At 38.2% G+C, this 20,404-nt stretch overlaps 7 protein-coding genes and 1 pseudogene across 9 annotated transcripts in view; 2 read left to right on the top strand and 6 right to left on the bottom strand.

The window, feature by feature from the left end:
• Positions 77 to 728, bottom strand: LOC104702857. Its single transcript, XM_010418777.2, has one exon. It carries the CDS (start codon positions 618 to 620, stop codon positions 360 to 362), a length of 261 nt encoding a protein of 86 aa, XP_010417079.1. The 5' UTR covers positions 621 to 728; the 3' UTR covers positions 77 to 359.
• LOC104702856 (COBW domain-containing protein 1) lies at positions 2,750 to 5,086 on the bottom strand. The gene is made up of 9 exons (XM_010418776.2): positions 4,874 to 5,086; positions 4,565 to 4,782; positions 4,279 to 4,393; positions 3,959 to 4,048; positions 3,696 to 3,857; positions 3,468 to 3,587; positions 3,271 to 3,381; positions 3,104 to 3,185; positions 2,750 to 3,005 (listed from the first exon to the last, which is right to left on the bottom strand). The coding sequence occupies exons 1-9, from the start codon at positions 5,009 to 5,011 to the stop codon at positions 2,950 to 2,952; spliced, it is 1,092 nt and encodes a 363-aa protein (XP_010417078.1). The 5' UTR covers positions 5,012 to 5,086; the 3' UTR covers positions 2,750 to 2,949.
• On the top strand, positions 7,055 to 9,078 carry LOC104702852 (UDP-glycosyltransferase 84B1-like). Of its 3 annotated transcripts, none has more exons than XM_019228178.1 (2): positions 7,055 to 7,656; positions 8,122 to 9,078. In XM_019228178.1, exons 1-2 carry the CDS (start codon positions 7,064 to 7,066, stop codon positions 8,897 to 8,899), a joined length of 1,371 nt encoding a protein of 456 aa, XP_019083723.1. In that variant the 5' UTR covers positions 7,055 to 7,063; the 3' UTR covers positions 8,900 to 9,078. The 3 variants fall into 3 exon arrangements, with proteins under 3 accessions (XP_019083723.1, XP_019083724.1, XP_010417075.2); XM_019228179.1 differs by having other exon boundaries at positions 7,055 to 7,802; positions 8,280 to 9,078; XM_010418773.2 differs by having other exon boundaries at positions 7,055 to 7,921; positions 8,387 to 9,078.
• Positions 9,569 to 10,531, top strand: LOC104702853 (annotated as a pseudogene).
• LOC104702854 (probable receptor-like protein kinase At2g23200) lies at positions 10,653 to 13,551 on the bottom strand. The gene is made up of 2 exons (XM_010418774.2): positions 11,167 to 13,551; positions 10,653 to 10,902 (listed from the first exon to the last, which is right to left on the bottom strand). Exons 1-2 carry the CDS (start codon positions 13,526 to 13,528, stop codon positions 10,766 to 10,768), a joined length of 2,499 nt encoding a protein of 832 aa, XP_010417076.1. The 5' UTR covers positions 13,529 to 13,551; the 3' UTR covers positions 10,653 to 10,765.
• LOC104702855 (probable receptor-like protein kinase At2g23200) lies at positions 13,655 to 16,675 on the bottom strand. Its single transcript, XM_010418775.2, has one exon. It carries the CDS (start codon positions 16,306 to 16,308, stop codon positions 13,801 to 13,803), a length of 2,508 nt encoding a protein of 835 aa, XP_010417077.1. The 5' UTR covers positions 16,309 to 16,675; the 3' UTR covers positions 13,655 to 13,800.
• Positions 17,359 to 19,291, bottom strand: LOC104704983 (cytochrome P450 81D11-like). The gene is made up of 3 exons (XM_010420978.1): positions 18,788 to 19,291; positions 18,295 to 18,678; positions 17,359 to 17,967 (listed from the first exon to the last, which is right to left on the bottom strand). The coding sequence occupies exons 1-3, from the start codon at positions 19,289 to 19,291 to the stop codon at positions 17,359 to 17,361; spliced, it is 1,497 nt and encodes a 498-aa protein (XP_010419280.1).
• The window catches only part of LOC104702851 (alkane hydroxylase MAH1-like), a 9,646-nt gene continuing 9,088 nt past the window's right edge, over positions 19,847 to 20,404 (bottom strand). The window contains exon 2 of the mRNA XM_010418772.2: positions 19,847 to 20,389. Coding sequence (XP_010417074.1) covers positions 19,940 to 20,389 — 450 coding nt within the window. The 3' untranslated portion in view covers positions 19,847 to 19,939. The remainder of the gene's footprint in view (positions 20,390 to 20,404) is intronic.

The following is a 20,404-nucleotide window of genomic DNA, read 5'->3' as shown; positions in this document are numbered from 1 at the left end:
ACATCTATGGCTCTATGCAATGTCTATTTAGTATGTGTATTTGATGCTTAACTATGTGTTATATAAGCAGCCTTCATTAAAAATAAGAATATCCAATAATTTTATTCATATAATCAGATTAATAAATGAATTACAATATATTACATTGTACATTATTTGTCAAATGAATTTCAATAATTAACAAAAGAATATTCCTACATAGAACAAGTGAGGCTCCGCCAATTCTTGATTTTCCCCAGATCTAAGCATTATAAGAAAAATCCTAATAAATAATCTTTTTTTTTTCTTTCGAAATATATAACGACCACTCAATCTCTGAAGCTAGACAAAAGCAGCCACCTGATTGGTCCGGTCCGAAATTAGTGGCCGGGTCCGCTCGAGCTAGGACCGGAGTGTTTACCATACCCAAGCGTCTCACTCCGGTCGACAAAATGATGACCCTCACCACCAGAGCTAGGACCCGAGCCCTTGATCGCCCCAAGTGACAAACCATCAAAGAACTTAGCCACGAGCTTCTCGTCAGCCTTCGTTAAACCCAAAGGACGAGCCTCCACCACAAGAGCCGAACTGACCAACATGAAAAACAGAATCGAACCCAATACAACTTTGTTCATCATCATTTTCTTTGTGTGCTTTTTTTTTGAGTAATTAAAACAAAAAGATGTTATTGTTCCTTTGTGTTCACTAGCTTATGAGATGAGTAAATTTGTTGTGAGTAAGTTTGTGGACTTGGAGTTGGATTTATATAGTAACGTGGAGAGCCTTGAAGAAGAAGAAAAGTTTGACGTTTTCAGTTTTTGACTTCGTAAGTTTAAAATTCAACAGGACGCGAGAATTGAATTTAGGCTCCTTCCTGGGAAACTGCAGAGGTTGCTTCTTGTTCTTGGTCTCCCTATTTATATATATATATATATATCTATATATAGATATATCTGCATACATAATTTGCCAACATAAAAAGCCATCAACAAGGAATGGAGATTAGTTATATTTTCTTCTCTGTTTGAAGAAAAAAAATATGATTTTAATTTTGTCTCTGATTGTTTGGAGCAGACTTTTTTAATTGTAGACTATGTAATATATGTTTGGAATTCATTTATAGTTTATTTCTATATCATTAATAGTGACAAAACCTTGTTTGTCAAAAAAAGATAATAATAAATAATAGTGACAAAACCTTAATGTCCCCACCTTGCTTCAAAATACCAAAATCACCGTAGGCCCTATAAATAATTTTTAGTTTTCTAAGGATTGGAATTACTGAAAATTAAATTAACTTTCCGTTACAAAAAACATTTTCACTTGTACCACCAACTTTATGTATGAGGACAAACATGATTCAAAAATAATTATTCCTATGTCTTAAAAAAGTATAAAATTTGTTTTAATTTAGAATAAAGTGCTTTTTTAACAAACTAGAGTGTGTTTTTTTTGCCTTTCGTTTTTCACATATCCTTGTAAATAAAATATCTTTATAAATGTTTTATTTTCCTATGTTATAAATTACAACTGAAAAAATTCCAAATCAAACTGAAATTAATCTTCAAATTTGTAGAAAGCTGAGCCATTTTATTAGTTAAAGACTTAAAGGGTTAGAAGAGATTTGTAGATAAAGTGCTCTAAACTTGATCAATTCACAATTATATAATTTGTTCTTAACCAGTACTACCAATCAGTGACAACCGCTTAATTAATTGTCCCATTGTTTAAATTAAAATCATTTAAATTTCAATATTCACTATTTCTAATAAATTAAAAGTCAACGAATATTTTAGTTGAAAATTAAATATGTTAGGTGCATCAAAACTTGATCGATGTTTCAAAAGTTCAGACACCAATCTAGCTTTCTACATTTCTTGTTTCTCACGGTGTTGTTATTTTCCATTCAAAGTAGCCGTCTTTGAAAGGTCATGAGAAAGTATTGGATTGTTGATTTTTCAACCTTTGAGTGTTTTTTTCTTCTTAAAACCACCTTACAAAACTGTTTGGTGGAAATTACTGTCTGACGATGAATATGTGAATGGAGGATATTTCTTTTAATGCATTATAAATTTATGCTTATATTTTCACCTTCTTTGGTTACGGAAAAAACTTTCTTTGATATTTTTCAGTACATGTATATTTGATACGAGAATCGTTGCAAATGTTACTTGGCGTTTTTTTGTTTGTTTTTCTTTCTTTTCTTACATCTTATTTTGACAAAATTTCTATTTACTATTGGAGTTAGCTAGGGTTTTTGACTTGAGCTGTAAGTTGTGACTCGGCTACTCAAGTATTTTTTTTCTTCTTTTTTGACAATTTTTCAAAGATTAATAGAATCATGAGTGGTTAATTAATTAGTTTTTGATTTGGCCAAGAAACTTAGAGAAGTGAGCTTGTTTGATTTGGCTGACATATTCCAGAGGTATGGAGAGAAGATGAGTACAAGGGAGAGAAGGAGAGATAGATAAATAAATTTATGAAGTCACAAGACATACGCAATTCTGATATTGTAAATACAAATTTGAAGTTTCTTGTTTGTTTGGAAAGCAATGGTTGTCTCAAACAAAACAAGCGGACAAAGAGAAAAAAAAAAGGTCCAACTGATTTTAGAAAGAAATGGTGACATTGTTTATGCAATGAAACTAACAAATCAACAGACTGAGTAATCAACGAAAGTAATAGAAATAATATAAGATTATTGGTAATCAAATCATGAATTGTCTCTCTGACAACAACCTAAAACTCCCTAGGTAATCCGAAAAAACTATAGCGCTTATAAAAACCAACGTTAACTGAAACAACTAACTAAATAACCTTACACAGTTGTTACATATTTATAATACATAAACTGATCAAGTTAACGATTGATATAAAAGTATTGTGCATGACGGTAAAACTTAAACGCCAGATGGGAGAAAAACCAAAATAGACCAATCTGGTTGCGTCACTGCAAGTTTGCGTTTTCCTTTAGGGTCTGCAATCTCTTAATCCGCTTCTAAGAACTTCTTCATCCAGTTTGTGTCCTGTATATATATATATATATATAATTCAGTTACTTGAATCAGCAAACAGAGAGAAAAAAAGAGTGTTGGGAGCAATGATGCAAAAAAGGAGATATGACCTATAAATACTATTTTGTTCGTCCGGCTCTCTTCCTCGCTCCATTTTCGCGCTGGCACAATCTCATATATCTCTCTAACAGCCTACGTACGTACGCATATTCAATAACAAACAGGAATGTGAAGGACATACTGAGGATCACAAGACCTTAATTCATGACTACATTACCTGCAATATATGCAGCTGTTCTGAGTTTTGAATCCTCAACACAGCCTTGCAACGGTATATATCCATCTCCAACATTTTATCCCACAGAATTTCCTCCAGCCATAAACGAACCTGTCAAACCGAGAACAAGTTGACGTGTCACGAAGAACACTATCTTCTTAACTAGTTGTCCAAGAATGTTTTGATAAATTTGCTACCTTATCGAGGTTTATAGGTTGCGGTTCGCTGATGCATAGAGTCCTTACTCCACTATCGTGAAGATCTGTCGTCGTTAATGATTTATTTGCTTCCAGCAGTGATTCCAGACGACTAACATGCTAATTTCAACAGTGAACAGGGGAAACAGGTTCAGTTTTTACAGACAAAACAAAATAGCATAAGTAGTAATCGAACAAAGAAGAGAAAACAGGTTTCCGAGACTTAACAGTTGAATCATATGCCTGGCAGTTTAATACATTGGACAAATCAACTTGGCACCTAACAGATCGGATGACATTGGCGAGCGAGTTGATGGAATGAATCTCCTTCTCTAATTCATCAGATTCCTCTTGAGAAATCAAGTCCACCTTGTTCATTATTATTGTGTCCTACAAAATACAAAACCAAAGCAAATCTCGTCATAATGAGGTGAGATGGAAGATGCGGAAGGCGATAAGTTATGGTTGAGTCACACACACAATATGATTACCGCAAATGCTATTTGATTAAAAGCCTCGGGAAACGAGGATGTGTCACGGCGCTCATTGAGCTGGAAACGAAGATTTTTTGCATCCACAACCTGTTCAACCAGCTAAGTCAGTAAAGGCATAACAACAAAAATTCCTAAGCACTAAATTACTGGAACCAGGGAGAGAGTATGCAACTTGAGACATATACGCTATAAAGAAGTAACCAGAAAAAAAGAAAGAATCAACTAGCTATAAATGACGAAGAGATTCTAGAACTATAAAAGCAATGTGAAGATCAACAAAGGAGAAGTGAATCAGATTTAAAGAGTTCACTACTCACAGTAACAATGCAGTCAAGCTTGACTTCTGATTCTAACTGTTCATCCAACCAAAGGATAGAAGCCAGTGGAGCCGGATTTGCTAAACCTGTAGTCTCCAGCAATATATGATCAAGTCTGCATTTGAGAAACCAAAAGCATAATGACTAATAAATCAAATATGCATTGCCTTTACCAAATCTTAGATCATAAAGAATATCTCACAGCGTCTAGAGATTAAGCAAAGGCTCATAAATTTGGGGGACTTCTCGTTACAGTATCGAGAAGAAAGAAAAAAAAAAGAAGCACCTGTCTTTTCTCTGAACAAGCTGCTCGAGGGCTTGAACAAGGCTATGCTTAACAGTACAGCAAACACATCCATTAGCAAGCTCAACCCATTCCTCAACAATGGCACCTTCATCTCCATCGTTAATCATAGCCCTCTCAACACCAATCTCTTCCCCAAACTCATTCAAAATCACAGCGATTCTCTTCCCATGTTTCCCATTCAGTATATAATTCACAAGCTGGGGGCCAAAAAAATAAATCAATCAACAATCAAAAACCAAAACCCAACACCTTAAATTAGTGAAAGGAAGAAACTTTATCATTGCTTACGGTGGACTTTCCCGCGCCGAGATAGCCAGTGATGACACTGACACCGACTGAAACAGCGTCGCTTGACGAGAGATTCTTTCCGACTGAAACATCCGGTTGGATTTGGATAGCCATCGGTGGCTCCTCATCATCTTCCATTTTGTAACTCTGAACTCTCTCTCTCTCAGCTTCCTTCCTTGAGCATCGCCGGTTTTATGCAGAGACGCCGTCAGAGAGAAGAGAGAGAGACTCATCAGAGCTTCGTGTATGGGCCGAGCCCACATCAACTCGGTTTGGTTCGGTTTAATTTGATCCGGTTTGGTTAAAATACTAAACCCTTAATTTGAACTAAGGGTTTAGTATGATATAATTAATTTTGTAAAGCACGTAATGGGACTAACAGCTTAGCTCTGTGTTTGAGGAATTGTATTGTCTTCGTGTCTGCATATGAGTTCTATTCCACCGGATTCTAATTTTCTCGTTGCAGCATCTCATTTTTTTTTCTTTCATCTTATTTTGTAAAAATTTCTATTTATACTATTGGAGTTAGCTAGGGTTTTGACTTGAGATGTAAGTTGTGACTTGGCTACTTAAGTTTTTGTTTTTTCTTCTTTTTTTGACAGTTTTTGGAAAATTAAAAGAATCATGAATGACGAATTAACTAGTTTGCAAAATCAAAAACCAAAAACAGATTAAAACTGCAGCCATTCAAGGCCGTAATGTTTGAGTTCATAGACTTTGCTTCTTACTTCAAATTAGCACTACAAAAGCCAAGTTCGGAGTTCCTATTTCCTATAATTTTGAGCAGTAAAAAATTCATTAAACACTATCCAATTTTTTTTGTATTAAATGTTACTCTCTAAATAAAATGTAGATTGATTTTGAAAGATTTTAGTTCTATAAACTCTCTTACACGATCATTGATGATTAATTGATTACGATGAAAATAAAATAATTATTAGTAAAATAGATCTTTAAAAAATGAGAATAATTATTAGTGTAAAAGATAAACTTGTAGAGAGTTTTTAGTTTTGACAAAAAGAAAGAAAGAGAGTTTTAAGATATAATGGGGGAACAAGGAAGCTTTTAAATTTGTTTGTTTTATTAGAGCCATGTTTTTGAAACTTAAAAAAAAAAAAAAAAACAAAGAAGAAAAAATAAAAAGTGGTTGTCAAAGCTTTTTTATAAAAATAATAATTAGAAAAAACCTAATTGACAGTTAAAAAGCTGTGAAGTTTTTAAATGCTTCTACAGCCTTGAAAACCATCCCCAATCAGCCCCTAATGTTGAAATTTGCCAATTCGCAAGCCCATCACCTCACTGGCTCATTTTGTTTCATGGATTCAAATCATTTATCTAAAACACTAAAATATATGCATTTGATGGAAGTACAAATTTTTTTTTCACTTTCGTCTAAAAACATCGTATAGTTTAAAACAAAATTATAAATCTACGAATAAAATTTAACATACAGAATGAACCATTCCACCCAATATTTTCAAATTTTGGACCGCTTTAACCAATTGTGGACTATGGCTGGCTTAGTGAATCAGTAAATCTATGTTTTGGCTAATTACTTTTACATTCACAGAATTTACTAAGTTAGCAGATGAACTTTTTTGATTTGGTACATTGTACATGCCACCTAAACATTTGATTCTTATTTGTTTTGGTCTATGGAAATCTTATCGTTGTATATATTTCCCATATATTGAATTTCAATTCTATATTTCCATACGTCCTTTTATTTATTATATAGTAAGGACTTTATTAAGAAAAAAGCAAATACTAAACAGATGTTAGAATCTCATGAACTTTTTTGACACATATATATCAAAGTATGATTATCGTAACGGTCAAGTGTCACACTAATAAAAAAGTATTTAGTTAATACAGAGATAAGATTTGTAACTGGCCCGATGACCAATAGGGCAATAGATAAAAAAGAAAGATATAAGGTAAAATAAAAAAGGTAATTACTATTGATATAAAGAAAGATATAAGGTAACATATAAGGTAAAATAAAAAAGAAAGATAATTTAGAATCTATTTGCCAACCATTGATTGGATTAGCCATTACTATTGATAGATTTCTTACCACAAACCTCATTTTATGTCCTTAATTAAACAACCTCTGTAATATATATACCACTAATACTATGACTCACAGTTTCATCTATTAACTCAAGTCATAAAAAAAAAAAAAAAACAATGGGAAGTTGTGAGGTTCAAGAAACACATGTCCTAATGGTGACACTAGCCTTTCAAGGCCACATCAATCCGATGCTTAAACTCGCCAAACAGCTCTCATCATTATCAAAGAACCTACACATCACTCTCGCCACTATTGAGCCAGCCCGTGACCGCCTCTCAGCCGCCGCCGCAGAAAAATCGTCGGTGGACCTTGTGTTCTTCTCCGATGGTCTGCCTAAAGACGCTCCAAGAGCCCCCAGCACTCTCCTGAAGTCACTGAACGAAGTCGGACCCAAGAACTTGTCCAAAATCATTGAAGAAAAGAGATACTCTTGTATCATCTCTGTGCCGTTTACTCCATGGGTTCCAGCTGTTGCAGCTGCTCATGACATCCCTTGTGCAATCCTATGGATCCAAGCTTGTGGAGCTTACTCGGTTTATTACCGTTACTACATGAAGACAGACTCTTTCCCCAATCTTGAAGATCTGAATCAAACAGTGGAGTTACCAGCTTTACCATCGCTGCAAGTTCGAGATCTTCCAACGTTTATGTTACCTTCTGATGGTGCTCACTTCAATCAGCTAATGGCGGATTTTGCAGATTGCTTGAGGTATGTGAAATGGGTTTTGGTTAATTCGTTCTATGAACTTGAACCAGAGATAATCGAATCTATGTCGGATTTGAAACCCGTAATCCCGATTGGTCCTCTTGTTTCTCCATTCCTGTTGGGAGCCGATGAGGACGAAACCCTAGATGGTAAAAACCTAGATTTGTGGGAATCTGATGGTTGTTGTATGGATTGGCTTGACAAGCAAGCTAGGTCTTCGGTTGTGTACATATCTTTCGGAAGCGTGCTCGAATCATCGGAGAATCAGGTCGAGACCATATNAGCTTACTCGGTTTATTACCGTTACTACATGAAGACAGACTCTTTCCCCAATCTTGAAGATCTGAATCAAACAGTGGAGTTACCAGCTTTACCATCGCTGCAAGTTCGAGATCTTCCAACGTTTATGTTACCTTCTGATGGTGCTCACTTCAATCAGCTAATGGCGGATTTTGCAGATTGCTTGAGGTATGTGAAATGGGTTTTGGTTAATTCGTTCTATGAACTTGAACCAGAGATAATCGAATCTATGTCGGATTTGAAACCCGTAATCCCGATTGGTCCTCTTGTTTCTCCATTCCTGTTGGGAGCCGATGAGGACGAAACCCTAGATGGTAAAAACCTAGATTTGTGGGAATCTGATGGTTGTTGTATGGATTGGCTTGACAAGCAAGCTAGGTCTTCGGTTGTGTACATATCTTTCGGAAGCGTGCTCGAATCATCGGAGAATCAGGTCGAGACCATATCCAAGGCCCTGAAGAACAGAGAAGTTCGATTTCTCTGGGTGATAAGACCAAAGGAGAAAGCCCAAAACGTCCACCTTTTGAAGGAGATGGTGAAAGAAGGACAAGGCGTCGTTATTGATTGGTGTCAACAAGAGAGGATATTGATCCACAAGGCAATCTCTTGCTTCGTCACGCATTGTGGATGGAACTCAACGATCGAGACGGTAGTGACTGGTGTTCCGGTGGTGGCGTACCCGAGCTGGTCTGATCAGCCCATTGACGCGTGGTTGCTGGTTGATGTGTTTGGAATCGGAGTAAGGATGAGGAATGACGCTGTTGATGGTGAGCTAAAGGTAGAGGAGGTAGAAAGATGCATGGAGGCCGTGACAGAGGGACCTGATGCCGCAGATATGAGGAGGAGAGTGGCTGAGTTGAAGGATGTCGCGAGATCAGCATTAGCACCTGGCGGATCTTCGGTTCGGAATTTGGAGTCGTTCATTAGTGATATCACAACCACCTGACTCTAGTTGCTTTGTGACAGGGTCATCAAATTTGTATATCCAAAAGAGACTCTCAAGAATTTATGGATTCATGCCCAAGTTGTCTAGATACAAAGAACCAAACTCATCTAAATGATTGATAAAGTCTCTCAAAATTAATTAGTGTCAACAGTTTTATTCTTAAGAGAATCATAATTAAATTGACCTGTATTCAATCTAATATTCCAAAAGATTTTAGTTTTTATGAGATTATAAATGTTTTTGATGATCTTAAGGAAGTTGATATGATTTATTGTAAAAAAAAAGTTGAAATCCTACCTAAAACATGAGATTTTGATTTTTGTATTTTTAACTAAAGAATTCCTTTCAAATCTTCCAAAAACCCTAAAAATTGTTAAAATTCAAATCCATAAATTATTTTGAATAACAGTGAATTTAGATAAATTTTTAAATCATAATTAGTTCAATAACAATGGATTTCATGAAACTTTTTAAAATTAATGATTACTTAAAATGTAAAGTTGAATACATCCCTTTAAATGCCCCTTAAATTTGTTGACCAACATTTCTTTGGTTAGCAAGAATATTTTATTACCAAAATCTCACGTTGAACAACCATTGATATATATATACCACTAATATGAGAACTATCACAATTTCAAACGAAACTCAAGAGACTATTATACGTAATAATGGGAAGTATAGATGTTCAAGAGACTCGTGTTCTAATGGTAGCATTACCATTCCAAGGTCACCTCAATCCGATGCTCAAATTCGCCAAACATCTTGCACGAACCAACCTACATTTCACTCTCGCCACCACTGAACAAGCCTGTGACCGTCTCTCATCCACCGACGAATCTCATAGCCTCGTGGACCTTGTGTTCTTCTCCGATGGTCGGCCTAAAGATGATCCAAGAGACCCCGAACCGCTCGCAGAGTCATTGAGAAAATTCGGACCCAAGAATTTGTCGAAAATCATTGAAGAAAAGAGTTTTGCTTGCATTATCTCTGTGCCGTTTACTCCATGGGTTCCAATTGTTGCAGCTGCTCATAAAATTCCTTGTGCAATCCTCTGGATCGAAGCTTGTGCTGTTTTCTCGGTTTATTACCGTTACTACATGAAGACAAACCCTTTCCCCAATCTCAAAGATCCTAATCAAACCGTGAAGTTACCAGCCTTACCGTTATTAGAAGTCCGAGATCTCCCTTCCTTCATGTTACCTTCTGAAGGTGCTCACTTCAATCAGCTAATGGCGGAATTCGTAGATTGCTTGAAAGATGTGAAATGGGTTTTGGCTAATTCATTTTACCAACTCGAATCTGATATAATCGAATCGATGTTCAATTTAAAACCTGTTATCCCAATTGGTCCTCTGGTTTCTCCATTTCTGTTGGGAGCTGGTGAAGACAAAACCCTAGATGATGGGAAAAACCTAGATATGTGGAAATCAGAAGATCATTGCATGGAGTGGCTTGACAAGCAAGTTAGGTCTTCAGTGGTGTACATATCTTTCGGAAGCATACTCAAATCGTCAGAGAATCAAATCGAGACCATAGCTACAGCTTTGAAAAACAGAGGAGTTCCGTTTTTATGGGTGATACGGCCCAAGGAGCAGGCTCAGAACGTTCAAGTTTTGCAGGAGATGGTGAAACAAGGTAAAGGAGTTGTTATTGACTGGGGTCAACAAGAGAGGATACTGAGCCACGAGGCTATCTCTTGCTTCGTCACGCATTGTGGATGGAACTCGACGATCGAGACGTTGGTGACCGGTGTTCCGGTGGTGGCGTATCCGAATTGGATTGATCAGCCGCTTGATGCGAGATTGCTTGTAGATGTGTATGGAATCGGAGTAAGGATGAGGAATGATGTCGTCGACGGAGAGCTTAAGGTTGCTGAGGTTGAGAGATGCATTGAGGCTGTGACGGAAGGTCCCATCGCCGTGGATATGAGGAAGAGAGCGGCGGAATTGAAACAAGCAGCAATATCGGCGATGGCGTCGGGTGGTTCCTCAGCTCAGAATCTGGATTTGTTCATCAATGACATCACAATTGTTACTTGACTTGTTTCTTCGATAACCGGATTTTTATTTACTTGCTTTTATGATTTTTATCTTTAAACCGGCAATAACCGGATTTTAATTTGCATATGTTTTAAAATCATCATATTTAAACCGGATATAACCGGATTTCTATTATAAAAAAAAATAAACCAGACGCTTTGCAAAATGCACAATTCTGGGGAATTAGGGTTCTTCAATTGCTAATTTGCTTAACGAATCACTCACCGTTAGCTTCGGGATTCACCAACGAGCCTTCGTCTCCAAAGCTGGAGATCGTTACGGTGCTATCTTCGTGAATCATCTGAAGATGGAGAACGTATTTCAGATCCCAGATCACATCCGCCATGCTCGGCCTCTCATCTCCGTACTCTTTCAAACACTTCTCGGCGATTTCCATGAATTTCTTTAAAGAATTAGGCTCGATTTGATCTGTCAATCTCGGATCTACGATCTTATCGATCACACCTTTTGATTTGCAGGACATCGCCCACTCAGCGAGGTTCACTTCCTCGTCGGGAAGGTTATGGTCGAGAGCTGGTCTCGCGCACAAGACCTCGAGAAGAACAACTCCGAACGAGTACACATCCGATTTCTCCGTTAAGATTCGTGTCAGTGCATACTCAGGATCGAGGTAACCAAACGTTCCTTTGATGTTAGTGCTAATACTGATCGGATCTTGATTACGAACGACCAGTTTTGATATCCCGAAATCAGAAACTTTGGCTACGTTGTTCTCGTCTAGTAGTATGTTTGTGGATTTGATATCGCTGTGAATGACTGCTCTGTCTAAGTCACTGTGGAGATAATGCAATCCTATGGCTGCTCCAACGCAAATCTCTAGTCTCTGTTTCCATGACAATGAAGGCAAATCTGAGCCGTATAAATGCTCTTTTAGCGTACCTTTCTCCATAAACTCGTAGACAAGGATCATTTCTGACTTCTCTTTGCAGTATCCAGTTAGAGATACGAGGTGCTTGTGCCAGATTCTTGTGAGGACTTGAATCTCTGTTTGAAACTCTGTGACCCCTTGTCCTGAACCGACCTTTCCTCTCTTGATTGCAACTTTGCTTCCATCTGGAAGAATGGCTTTGTAAACATCTCCAAACCCGCCTTTCCCGATCAACCGCTGCTCGTCGAAGTTGTTTGTAGCTCTCAAAATGTCTCTCATGGGTATCTTCAAGCCTAACTGTAGGTGGTTGGCTTGTGGTGTACTGTTGTCCGAATAGAAAGGTCGATTGCCGGTGCTCCCACTTCCTCTGTACAATGGCAAAGGAGACCATACAGTCACTTCAACTTCAACGTCTGATTTCTTCTTCTTTGATTGCCTCCGCTTCAGTAATATTATAAACAACAAACCCAAGACCAGAAACAATGCAACAGCAACAACGATGATGTAGACCTGGGAACTACTTCCATCTAAAGAATCAGAGTTTTTCAAAAACTCCATCACCTCTACACCATTGAGGAAACCAGCTTTTCTATCGAGTTCATCTTTAGTACCTAGACTAACATTCAAGAGTCCAGAACCATCAGATACATTCACAACATCGATATAAAACGGAGTCACCAACCTAAGGTGATCGGAAAGCGTTACATCTATTCGCCAATGACCGTTTACATAGAGATAAACATTTGTGTTAGGGTTTTCTGTCTTGCTCAAAATATCACATAAGTGAATCCTGATGAAGTGTCTATAGTTACATTTGACCTTAAACGACCAAGTAGCTTTTAATGTCCCCTTCATAATGGAAATCGCGCTAAAGTTCATTGTTTTAGCCGTCAGGTAAACAAAATCAGGAGCAGTGAATTGTGTCGCTGACCCTGGCTCGTATTTAGGCTTTTGTGTTGATGAAATGTTTCCCACGAAATCTTTTCGGTAGAGAAAGTCATCGTCTAGCGACCAAGTTCGTCCCAAGGTATCGTTTTCTGGTGTGATTCTCTCGCCTCCTATGTTTAATCTGTAAATTGTGTGCAGATTCTTGTCTGAATCTGAATGAATTTTAAGGTCATTAGGAGCAGAGAACACTTCTATGGCGTTGACGAGAGCCAAAGAGTAACGATCGGGGACAAATCGAATTTCGAATTCCGGTGAGTCAATCATCAAGAGAAACTCCTCAACTCGTGGGGTCTCAGTGAAATTTCGAACCGAGAAGCTTTTCAAGTGATGATTAGAACCAGAAGTAGCAGAGACAGTGAAACTCGCAGTTAAAAGCTCTGTCCGGGAAGAGACAGCACAGAAATGGAGACGCACAAAGTGTTGACCAACAGAATCGAGTTGGAACTTGTAAGAAGAAGGGTATTTGAATATTCTAACCGTCTGATAGATCCCTGTCTCAGTGTACGATCCAGATTGGTTGCTGGTTTCAGTTCCTTCACTGGTGAAGAAAACATAGTTACCCCCAGAGGTCATATCTCCGACGAAAGTGCGACCACCATAAGTGACATTAGAATGCGACCCACAGTTGACGTAAAACTTCTCTGGACGAGAATATGTAGATGAAGCAAAAAGAGTGAGGTGAGGAAGAAGAACAGTAACCACCATCATGACAAAGAGAGAGACAACGTCTTGAAAACAGAGATTGTTCATAGCTTAGACGGGAGAGACAGAGAGTAAATAGTGAAAGTCAAGTCTATTGGAGGTTCAATGGATTAAGCAGCATTTTGTGGTTTATGTGAAGAGGATTGAGGAAGAAGATGCCATTGAAGGAAGGGATAGAGAATTGAAATCATTGGTGGGAACAATAAGAGACATCAATCTCCATAGTTGACATAGTTACTTGGTCAGTCCATATCAAACTGGTCCACATATTAACAACACGGTTTAATAATCACATTTGAAGAAATTTAAAAATGATGACGTCATCTTGCTTCAGAGATCTTCAACTGTGAGAAAACTCGAGTCTCGGATGAATCCGTAATCCCACCAAATCTGTTATTCGACACATCACCGTTCTGCACAAACGAGTTCGTGCTAAACGAGTCACTCACCATCAACCTCGGAACCACCAACGAACCACCGGAGACAATCGCCGTGCTATCATCTTCTTCATGAACCCCTCTACGAACCGTCACCGCCTGAAGCTGAAGAACATACTCAAGATCCCAAATCACATCCGCCATACTCGGCCTCTCATCTCCGTACTCTCTCAAACATTTCTCAGCGATCTCCATGAATTTCACCAGAGAGTTCGTCTCGATTTGACCTAACAATCTCGGATCTACGATCTCTTCGATTTCTCCGTTGGATTTGCAGTACAACGCCCACTCCGCTAAATTCACTTCTTCGTGAGGAAGATAACGATCCAGAGCTGGTCTCGCGCAAAGGACCTCGAGGAGGACGACACCGAAGGCGTATACATCTGATTTCTCAGTTAAGATGTGTGTTGAGAGATACTCAGGATCGAGGTAACCAAACGTTCCTTTGATGTTTGTGCTGATATGTGTTTGATCTTGATTGCGAATCGTTAGTTTCGATAATCCGAAATCCGCAACTTTGGCTATAGTGTTCTCGTCTAGTAGTATGTTCGTTGATTTGACGTCTCTGTGTATGATTGCTCCTTCTGCTCCACTGTGGAGGTAATGCAATCCTCTTGCTGCTCCAATGCAGATTTCTAGTCTTTGTTTCCATGTCAATGGAGGCAGTTTCGAGTCGTATAGATGGTCTTTAAGCGTACCTTTCTCCATAAACTCGTAGACAAGGATCATCTCCGAGTTCTCTTCGCAGTAACCCGTTAGAGATACTAAATGTTTGTGGCGGATTCTTGATAGGACTTGGATCTCTGTTTGAAACTCTAGGATCCCTTGTCCTGAACCTGTCTTGCCTCTTTTGATCGCGGCTTTGCTGCCGTCCGGAAGGATAGCTTTGTAAACGTCTCCAAACCCGCCTTTCCCGATCAACAACTGCTCGTTGAAATTGTTTGTTGCTCTCAGGATGTCTGTGAAGGGAATCGTCAAGCCTAAGTTTAGGTTGCGTAATGGCGAGTTGTTGTTATGAGAGATTGGTCTATTGTCTGAACTACCACCTCTGTACAATGGTAACGGAGACCACACAGTGGCATCAACGTCTGGTTTTGTCTTCTTTGGTCTCCTTCGCTTCAAGAATACTATAACCAACAAACTCAAGACCAGAACCAATGCAGCGGCAGCAGCACAACCAGCGATGATGGGAACCAGGGAACTGTTTCCGTCTGAAGAATTAGAACCAGAGTTACTCAAAAACTCCATCACCTCCAAACCATTAAGAAAACCAGCATCCTTATCGGCTTCCTTAGTACCTATACTAACATTCAAGAGTCCAGAACCATCAGAGACTGTCTCGACATCGATATAAAATGGAGTCACCGGTCTATCATACCCTGAAGGCTTTACATCTACTCGCTGATGCCCGTTCACATAGAGAAAGAAATCGGAGTCAATGGTTGGGAAGTTGCTCAAAATATCACAGAAATGAACCCTGATGAAGTGTCTATAGTTACTTTTGACCTTAAGCGACCAAGTAACATCCATCAACATCCCGACCGGCACACTCGAGCTACGGTTCATTGCTTTAGCTGTCTGGTAGACGAAATCAGGAGCAGTGAGGTCCGTGGCTGCAACTGACCCTGGCTGATAGTTAGGCTTTTGTGTCGAGTTAATGTTCCTCGCAGAATCTTTCCGGAAGAGAAAGTCATCGTCTAGCGACCAAGTTCGCCCCAAGGTGTCGTTTCCCGGTGTGATTTTCATGCCTCCTACGTTTAATCTATAAATTGTATGCAGATTCTTGTCGATTTTTGTCGGGATTTCGAGGTCATTACGAGCAGAGAACACTTCGATGGCGTTGACAAGAGCTAAAGAGGAAGGCTCGGGCACAAATAGAATTTCTAATTCTGGCGAGTTGATCATCAGGAGAAACTCTTCAACTCGTGGGGTGTTAGTGATATTCTGAAGCGAGAAACTTTTGAAGTGTTGATTAGAACCAGAAGTAGCAGAGACAGTGAAACGGGTTTTTAAAAGATCTTCCCTAGAGAACACAGCAGAGAAATGGAGACGCACAAAGTGTAGACCAACAGGATCGAGTTGGAACTTGTAAGAAGAAGGGCGTCTGAATATCCTAACCGTCCGGTAGATTAGTGGCGCAACGGACGATTGGTCGTCGAGAACTTCAGTTCCTTTGCCGATCAAGGAAACAGAGTTGTTACTAGAGTTCATATCTCCGACGAAGGTCCGGCCACCATAGTCAGCATTAGAATCCGAGCCACAGTTGACGTAAAACTTCTCCGGACGAGAATAGTCGGAAGTATCAGAAAGAGTGAGATGAGGAAGAACAAGAACAGTAACCATAATCATTAGAAAGAGAGAAACAGAGTCTCGAAAACAGAGATTCTGCATAGCTTCGATGGAGAGGAAGAGCGAGCGAGAAAAGTCAAGTATTTGAGGTCAATGGATGAAGAAACATGTGTGGTGATCTATGTGAAGAGGAATTGAGGAAGAAGATGAGATTGAAGGAGAGAGATAGAGAATTGAAATCATTGGTGTGGGAAAAAGAGAGAAGACTTGAGTTGACTTTTCAAGTCATCGTCTTTTGTCATCGTGAAACAATCACTCTCTAATCTTTTCACCTAATAAGGCTCTCCAAAACTGACGTAGTAAACGGTCAGTCTATATTTCTGAGTTTTTTTTTTAAAAACATTCGAAATATTAAATTTTTATGTAGTTATATACTTATATGTCTGTCTGTTTGATTTTTTTTTTTTTTTTACATATTAATCTTTTTTTTGTTCAAACTGCTTTCATATGATTAGTTCATCGACTTTATTGATAACTCTAATGTGATGAATAATTTGGAAATTTAAAGAACACGTTTCAAACGTTCTAAAAATGTTATTGAATATTGATAGTCAACTCAAGAACCATATGTCTCATCTCCAGCTTGGCAAACCCCTGATTATAATAATCACACAAACAAATAATTCATTCTCAAATAACAATTTTATACTACTCATTTTTTTTGGGTAGAATATGTATAAAACATTATATTTTTCATTTCTGAGAATATTAGGATATTTGAATAAGTTCCTATAGTTATACTTTTTCTTCCGACACACTTATATTGTCAAGGCTTAAACCCATGTAATGATAAAGTGGCAGCACTACTATAATGTTAGTGAGAGTTTACGTGGAGCATGCTGATGAAACGAAGAAGTTCAAATTTTGGTGTTATCATCAGTTCATCACCACTCGTCATTAAAGATATTTTTCGGAACGACGTCTCATGCAAATAATTACTATTGAACATGTGTAGTAATAAATCAACACTAATAATAAATTCGGATCCGCCAGCCGCCAGGGCAAGTGGCGTTATTGAGTACGAGAATTTAGGTAAGTTATGGGAATTAAGCAACACAAAAAAATATGAAACAAATAAATGTGAGTTACATCTCAAGCAAAATCATTGAGAATTTTATGGACTATGGGACGAGCTCTACACATGGCTTGCAACGGTGTCGCTGGACGCATTGTGGTTGCTTCACTAATGCCCACAAATTCTTCTCCAACTCTCTCCCATTCAAAACACTGAATCATTGATCCGAGAGCCAAACTCACAACACGCTGAGCTAGCCCTGACCCGGGACAAGCTCGCCGCCCCATCCCAAATGGCATCAACTTTTTATCTTCCCCTTCTTTCTCAAACCGCTCTGGCTTGAACTTTTCTGGCTCTTCCCATATCTCCGGGTCTCGGTGAATGGCACACGCGTTCACGATTAATGTTGTGCCACGTGGGAAGTCGTAACCCCCAACCACACAATCATCTGTTGCCCTATGTGGAGCAAGTAATGGAGCTGCCGGGTAAAGTCGAAAAATCTCTGCCACAATGCATTGGAGGTATGGTAGATTTTTAGTATCAGATTCATCTATCAACCGGTCTAAACCAATTTTCGTATCGATTTCAATCCTTGCTTTCTTTAATACTTCTGGATGGTTCAACAAATTCAACATCGCCCATTCCAACGTTCTTGTTAACGTTACATTTCCGGCGAATATCATAACCTATTAAAAAAATAAAAAATTAGTCATTGTATAAACTTGTAATTAGTGTTTTTTATGATACTCCCTCCGTTTCAAAATATAAGATGTTTTAGTGAAAACACGCATATTAAGAAATAATTACTTTTAAAAAGTTTAACCAATCGTAAACAAATTTACATAATATAAAATATAAATTTAATCTAAAAGTTGCATAGAAAGTTGGAAACATCCTATATTATGAAACAAAAATTCTTCTCTAAACATCCTATATTATGAAACAAAAATACTTCTCTAAACATCATATATTATGAAACGGATGGAGTATTAGATAGATTCGTCAGTACTTACAACTACGAGTCCTTTGAGGGTGACATCCGTGTAATAATCAGGTTGTGTTTCTTGGAGAGAAAGCAAGTGATCAATCATAGTGTTACCCTTTTCTTTTTGTGCGCGTTTCTCATCTACTAGTCCTTGAAGAAACTCATCGATCCGAACTGCCAATTTCTTGACCCGTTTCTCATAATGTGTAAACCAACGCAGGAACGGAATATAGTCGGAAGCATGTCCGAATCCAGCACTAGATACCGCCTCGTCAAGCAGCAGCCTCATGCGTTTTGCATCGTCATCGTGCTCAGTTCCATCTCCGTAGAATCGTTTTCCGGCTATCATCCTGAGGATGTTATTGATATTGAAATTCCCAAACAATGATCTCAACTCCACCTTTGCAAACTCCTGAATAGTTATCACAGAAACATATGGTTAGGCATAAAAAAAAATTGTTTAAGATTGTTACATCGCTAAGTATTATAATATATATTTTTATTCGGTAAATTGCACTTACATATTGTGAGTTTTTGGAGAGACACAATATCAAGTGCTGGATCTCGTCTTTACGGATGCGTAAAAAGCTATCGAGTCTATGAGATGAGAAGATCTCGATGGCCCCTATACGGCGCAGATTCCGCCAGTGATCACCATAAGATGTAGTGGCCATTGTGGTGCAATTGTACTCAACGAGTCTCCCGAATGTAAATTTCGGTCGATCAGCCAAAACAACGTCGTTTGTGGTAAAACATTCTTCAGCGACGGAGAGGGAGGAGACCACAATAGCAACACGGTTGCCAAGACGAAGGCGGAATATTGGAGCTCCACCGAGGGATTGGGAAAGGGAGTGCAATGTGCGGTGTAGTGGTGGTTTGAGGAGGTGAAGGTGTCCAATCACCGGCAGTGACCATGCCGGACTTGGAGGTAGGTTAAACTTACTTGGCCACTTACCAATCAAACGTTTTAGCAATAGAATGAACAAGAAGAAGAAGAAAGATAAGATTGGCAAAATATATTCCATCGATCTTAGAATTTTGGTTCCTTTGTTTTTCTCGTCTTGTTGTTTTTGGTTCTTGTCAATGTGTTGAATTAAACATTGGGGCTAAAGTTATATAATAAGGTTTTATCCTACACGTCACATTGTTGTATATACGTTCGTATTGTCTCATATGCATGCACGTGGTGACTAATCCGCATATAATTAAGAAATGAAAATTTAGTATATAATTTTCTATTTATTTGGTTCTTATTTCTAATTTAGTTTTAATTTCTAATTTATTCATTACTTTTCAGTGACTAATACATAATTTCTGTTTTCCAAAAAAATATTATAGATGGAAAATATATTGGAAACTGGTAAAGAATCATATCAGCTTTTATATCTGGATATCATAAACCCATGTGGCAGTTTACAAATGGCTAAGATGATGTAAAAGATATAAAACTTTTTATTGAGTTTTTTTTGTTGTTGTTGTTGTGAATTCGTGTAAATATGTCCGAATTCTCCATCCTAGTTTTGAAGTTTAAAGTTGAAGTAACAAAATTACCCAAAAAAAAAAAAAACAATCATGATAAATATGCCTCTAATCAAGAACTAAATACTAATTTTATTATACAAAACATTAACCATCTTAAATCTAGTATTTTACAAAAGCATAGCATAGTATATTCAGACAACATTACATATCTTAGTGACTGTAACTTTGAGACCATGCTTCATGTGAAGAATAATAGAAGGAACTGGCTCGATCTTGTGTCCTTCGACAACTTCTATCTCATAGTTTTGTATCATTTTCACAGCCACTGTCTTCATTTGTGTCATAGCCACTTCTTTTCCCAAACAAGTCCTTGGACCGGCATTGAATGATAAGAACTTAAAAGAAGGCACATGAATCAACCTTCCACTCTCCGAAACCCATCTCTCCGGTTTAAATTCCGATGCATCTTCACCCCAAACTGATTCCATTCTCCCTAATGAGTAAAGACAGAACACAATCTTTGAACTCGCGTCGACCTTGTGTCCGCTCGGAAGTACGTCAGGTTTTGTAGGAGACTTGTGCTGAAATGGAACAGGTGGATATAGCCTGAGGGATTCACACAACGCGCCATGTAAATACACCAACTTGTTTAGCTC

Source organism: Camelina sativa, chromosome 7 (assembly GCF_000633955.1).
Source record: "Camelina sativa cultivar DH55 chromosome 7, Cs, whole genome shotgun sequence".
Classification (NCBI taxonomy): Eukaryota; Viridiplantae; Streptophyta; class Magnoliopsida; order Brassicales; family Brassicaceae; genus Camelina; species Camelina sativa.
This window is presented reverse-complemented; position numbering and strand designations above follow the sequence as displayed.